General features: G+C 37.9%; 1 protein-coding gene across 1 annotated transcript in view; it reads left to right on the top strand.

Moving 5' to 3' along the window:
• The first annotated feature begins 4,178 nt into the window (after nucleotides 1–4,178).
• The window catches only part of EFCAB5 (EF-hand calcium binding domain 5), a 138,727-nt gene continuing 136,831 nt past the window's right edge, over nucleotides 4,179–6,074 (top strand). Inside the window, exon 1 of the mRNA XM_004707321.2 lies at nucleotides 4,179–4,371. Coding sequence (XP_004707378.2) covers nucleotides 4,179–4,371 — 193 coding nt within the window. The remainder of the gene's footprint in view (nucleotides 4,372–6,074) is intronic.

Below are 6,074 nucleotides of genomic sequence, written 5' to 3'. Positions count from 1 at the left end.
TGCCTTCCTAGAAAAAAGTACATATCAATCAAGTGATTGTGCTCTTTCTTGTTCCTGACCTTATGCTTTCGGTTTTTCTTCTTGCTTTGCGATGTATGGTAGAGGAAGTGTGTTTTATTTAAGTCTACTTATTATATGTACTGATAACATGGTGGTGGTTGTATGTCATACCAAATACAATGCAACATATTTATTCGGTCCCTGATCAGTCACTATTAAACCTAATAGTCGGATTAGGGTTGATTTAATTTAGGGTTCACTTAACCTAACTGCATATATGTGTGAATGTGTGTGTAAGAAGTGGGAAGAGGAACTGTCCATGCAATTTCAGCATATCGAAAGAAGTGTCTTTATCTTTGTTATATACTTGTCAAAATTAAAATGGTGTTACCTAACTAGGCATCTCCCAGAAGGCACTCAACAACATGCATTTGCATAGAAAATATCATGTCTAAATGTGCTAGGTGAATTATTCATTTCTTTACCTTGGTAATTCCATTTTTCAAGCTATGAGCTTAACTTGCTATTTGAGAAATCTTTTGTCCTAAAATTATCAGTTGGCTTGCCTCTGTTCTTATTAAGCAGCCCTAAAATGAACAAAGTTTTGAAGAAAAGCGCCTTATCTCACTCTTGAATTTTAATTGCAGTAGTGTTTAGAATATGCTTCTTTACCTCCTTTCTTCACAGCAGCTGGTCTACATTCTGAACCAATGCTAAGCAATCCTGATAATAGAGGCAAGCCAGCTGAGTTTCAAATAGGGCCTGTATTTAGAGAGAGCATCACACAGTTCTTGGGTAATCCTGCTGGGCCAATTTCCACTAATTTAATCAGCAGCCAGGTCCCACTAACTGTTATATGCCTCCTTGTGCAAAAAAAAAAAAAAAAAAGCCTTCTAAGGCTTCTTATAATTCATTCCAATTCGTGTCTTTAAATGGGGTTGTTCTAAAGTTACCCCCAGCATTAGACTATATAGGAAAGGATGAACGTCACTTATCAGCCTGGGCTTTTCAACATATGAATCATGAGTTCATTTGTGTCCCTTTTTATTCTGTTAAATGTATTTATTCCCATCGTGTCTGAATGGGCATACAAGTGTGTATGTTAGGAAGTAGATTAATATGAGGTGAAGGTGTGCATGTCACAGGAGAATGTGAAAGGTTCTTAAATCTTAGAAGAGTAAGAAGGAAATCCTGGGAAAGAATTAGTGTTTGCCTTACCCATTGCCCACCCCTTCTACTCAGACTCTATTACTCCATAGAGTGTGCAAGGCTGAAAATCTTTATGGAAGCAGACTGCTGTTACATCTTCCTCCCACAGAACGGTGGGGGTTTGGACCACCCACTTCCAAGCACTTCACCACTGTGCCACCAGGGATCCTTAGTGCTTAGCATTTGTTGTCGTTAGGTGCTGCTAAGTTGCTTCCAACTCGAATGAAAGGATATGTCGTCTTGTACCATCCTCACAACTATTACGTTTAACATAGTGCCAGGCAATAGTGAGGAAGGAATAATGAATCAGTCAATTCGTCTGTAAAAGGCTTGGGAATGCTGAAGTACAGATCTGCTAACAATAACAACAACAAACCGGTTGGAAACTATATTCAGTTGAACCTCTGATTTAAGTTGCTCATGGAACAATGCTGTAATTTGTGATCCTTAAACTCAGAGGTCACCCAGTCATAGGACAGCTTCAGATAGGCTTGCTCAGAATTCTGATTTATTGACCCTCACTATTGCTAGTTTCCTGGAAGTGTTTGATTGGAGTTGTAACCAAATACATATCTAGTTCCATTTTGAGTATCAGTGGAGTCAATGCAAATACTAGAATTATTGCTTCAACCAAGCCATAAAAAAACAAAACAAAACAAACTCTAACTGCCATCAAGTCAATTCTGACTCGGTGGCCCTATAGGACAGAGTAGAACTGCCCCTTTGGGTTTCTGAAGTCATAAATCTCTACAGGAGCAGAAAGCCTCATCTTTCTCCCTGATAATCCCTAATGCTAATGTTAGTAACCTGTCATGGCCAAATGCACTAGAGAAGCCCTAAGTTGTGACTCATTGAGACTCTATGGACAGAGTAGGCTACCCATGTGAGTTTCTGAGGCTGGAAATCTTTATAAGAGCAAAATGGCACATCTTTCTTCCAAATGGAACTTCTGACTTGGCAATCAGAAGCCCACAGGTAACAACTACACCACCAGCAACTAAGATACACAATGCACTAGCTCATAATTGAGTTAACTAATGAGCCATGGCATAAGAAGCTAAATTGTGTACATCAGTAACACTACCCTTAAAGCAGCAGGAGGAATATCTGGCCTGGATTATATTGGAGAGGTTAAAAGCAAAAACTAGTAGGTTTAGAACCTGCAGATTTGAAAGCTTTTCAAAATTTACTTAAACTAAAAGCATTGTATGAGAAGCAATGAGCGTTTAATCTAACAAAATGGACTCCCCACGTGCATGCGCGTACACAAGGAGGGGTGGGGTGGGGGGAGAGGTTAATTCTTTTGCAAACCCAACCACTTCCTCTTTATCAGAATGAAATAATTGGCCAAGAAAGAAAGTGAAACTTGGGAAGACAGTTTATAAATATTGTCCTCGACTAGACATAAGGGTTCTTTACTAAGGTAAAGAACAAACAAACAAAACTGCTGCAAATAATTTCTGCTTGACTACTAACCTAAAGGTTGGGTGTTTGATCCCACCCACTAGTTCCACAGGAAAAAGGTCTGGGAATCTGCTTCTGTAAAGATTGCTTAGTAGATGAGATTGAGTCCGTTTACAACCCTTGCTATGATTGAGCCCATTGTAATAGCCACTGTCAGTTCATCTCATTAAGGGTCTATCCCTATTTTCTGACCCTCTACTTTTCCCAGCATGATGCTCTTTTCCAGGGACTGGTCTCTCTTGATAAACTGTCCCAAGTGCATGAGCAGAAATCTGTAAAGATTACAGCCAAGAAAACTCTCTGGAACACTTCTACTCGGTAGCACGTAGGGTGACATTAAGTTGGAATCTATGCTCTATGGGCATTCTCTAGATAAAAGTTCTAAAACCCTACAGAACATTGGTTTTCAAACTTTTTGAGGCAGCAAATGATTTTTTTCAACAAAGTCTTATAAAACTTTCCAATATATAGAAACGATCGAAACAGAGCTTCACAAAGGATATGAAGAGCTATGATCTTTGATGCTCCTTCTCAGGATCCTGAGAACATAGAAAGCCAGTGATCTACAATAGAAACTGTTACTGTTGGTGGTGATGACAGCACGCTTTGAAGAATAATTTAATAATATCTTGTCAAGTTGGAACACACATGACCCTGCAATTAAATCCCAGTTATGTGCCCTAGAGAAACTGTCATCTACAGGGAGATCTGTGCAGATTGTTCATAGTAGCTATACCTGTAGTAGAAGAAAATTGCAAAAAAAACCCCAAATTTTTACCAATAGGAGAATGGATAAAAACATTGCAGCAGCATCTTCTAATAAAATATTATACAGAAGTAGAAATTAATGAACTAGAGCTATACCTATTAGATGAATCTTTCAGAAATGATATTAAGCATGAAAGAGATTGTAGAATAGATTTAGTCTGAAATAATTTGTATAACATTTAAAAACAGGAACCACAATATTATCTTGCCTAGATTAGCATATAACATAAACATATGCATGAAAATGATAAACAAAAAATTTAAAATAGTCTTTACATCAAAGTGGAGGATATGTAGTTAGGAAGGGGATGCGGGAAGCTTGAATATACAGCTTAACTTTCTTATCTTAAACTAAGTAGCTACATAGGCATTTGTCACATGATATATTTATACTTTTTTGCAGGCCTTAAATATTTCATCGTAAATAATGTTTTATTATTTTTTAAAACACGCTGTTTTAAGTTATGGAGCAGTGTTATCGTGCCTATTTCTTGCAATATTAGTATTTATTAAAAGTTATTAATGATCGGAAGGAACCATGGACGCATTGTGGGCTGAGCATGGGGCTGTGAACGAGAGGTCACCAGTTCAAACTCACCAGCAGCGCCATAGGAGAAAGATTAGGTTCTTCACTCCTGCACAAATTTACAGTCTCTGAAACCCTAAGGAGGAACTCGATTCTTTTATATAAGGCCATGTGAATCAGAGTTAACTTGAGAGTAGTAGGGTGGGCGTGAATGATTGGAGCCTATCTCAATAACTACATTCTAGTTATGTTACTTGTAACGTGTGTAAGTTCTGGAACTGGGGATCCAAGAGATGCCGAGGAGGGGTTTGGAGCTGAAACGGTCCCTTTGGCGTCACACCTGCGTCAACCACTCCCAGGTGTGAAGCCAATGCTTGAACGAGGAAAGCATGGACGAGGACACAGTAATGCTGAATGTTCCCTAAAGCTGAATGCCCCAGTGGAAAGATGGCTTTGCTCCCCAGTCTTGCCCTACCCACAATTTCTGGCATTAAAGTATCTTTTCTTTTATGAAAAAAAAAAGTGTGTAAAAATTATTTAGATATATTTCTTTTCTCCTGCAACCATAAAGTAGCAGAATCAAGACTATACATAGCTCTGGCACTATTTTTTATTCAACTGGGCTGATGCCGATAAACATAGCCAAATTGCTTTTCAAAAAGGCTTTGTTATTATGAGAAGATAATTGGTACATTTTTCTCATTGGTTATTGCTTACCAGTTGCCATCCAGTCAGCTTGAATTCCATAAGATTTTCAGTGACAATTATTTTTTAAGTAAACCACAGGCTTCTTTCCCGAGGCTCCTCTGAGTAGACTTGAACTTACAACCTTTGAGTTAGCAGCCAAGTATGTTAACTGCACCATCCAGGGACTCAAATGGGTTCTTGCTATTAGGGATTCAATTTGTTTTTGTCTTTAAACCTTGTAGCTTACACATTTAAGACTCAAAAACAAACGAACAAAAAGCCCACTGCCATTGAGTACACTGTATGACAGAGTCGAAGTGCCCGGTTGGGTGTAAATCTCTACAGGAGCAGGAAGTTTCATTTTCCCAGCAGAGCAGCTAGTAGGTTCAGACTGCTGACTACGGCTAGCAGCCCAACACATAATCCTGCATGCCACAAGGGCTCCGCTTATGTGGTAGGACTTTAATATCTGTATAAATGCATAGCATAAATTTACTATGCTGACCCTGTTCGTGTGCACAAGTCAGTGGCTGTACGTGCATTCAAAATGCTGTTAAGCCGTCCACTCTTTCATCACTCCAAACAAAAACCCACTGGCTAGGCTTTTTAAAGCCAATGATTTGTATCTTTTTTCAGTTCTGAGGTACTTTCTTCCATCATTTCTTTGACTATTTCCTTCCCCTCTATTTTCTTGGTTCACTCCTAATACATTTAGAAAATGAATATTAAAAATTCTTGAACTAGTCTTCATTCTCTTAACATTTCCTTTGTCTTTTGAAATACTTTTGCTTGATCTTCCAGTCTACTAGTTACTCAGTATTTTCTGATGTTCAAGCCAAATTATTGTAACAATAATCTTTGTATCACCTCCATGTGCATATTCTTGCTTTCTCTTTCTGACTCTCAATTGGTTTGTTTTCTTGTTTTTAAGATAAACTTTAAGATTCACAAAAAAATTATAGAGTTTCCATATACTCCACACCCAATTTTCATTTTTACGAACATTTTATAATACTATGGCATGTTTGTAATTAATGAATCAACACTGATACATGATTATTAACTAAAGTTCATACCACATTGCACCTAGTTGCCATATCTCCTTAGGTTCCTCTTGGCTCATACACTTTCTTATATTTCTTATTGTTAATGAGCATTGAAGAGATTTATGGCGTTATTAGCTTTTGAAATTGTAGGTTTGGGGAAAGAAAACTGCAAGGGCAAAGTATGAGTTGCATGACATCATGGCAAGGCTACATACTCTTAATATGACATTGTTGTAGTTAATCTTGATCATCTGGAGAAGGTAGTCTTTTTTTTTTTTTTCAGGTTTCTCCACTTTAAAGTTACACTTCTTTTCCATTTCTATACTGTACTCTTTGGAAAGAAGTTACTATGTACAACCCACACTTAAGGAGAG

Source organism: Echinops telfairi, unplaced genomic scaffold, assembly GCF_000313985.2.
Source record: "Echinops telfairi isolate 266 unplaced genomic scaffold, ASM31398v2 ScPeMD7_7458;HRSCAF=8496, whole genome shotgun sequence".
Classification (NCBI taxonomy): Eukaryota; Metazoa; Chordata; class Mammalia; order Afrosoricida; family Tenrecidae; genus Echinops; species Echinops telfairi.
This window is presented reverse-complemented; position numbering and strand designations above follow the sequence as displayed.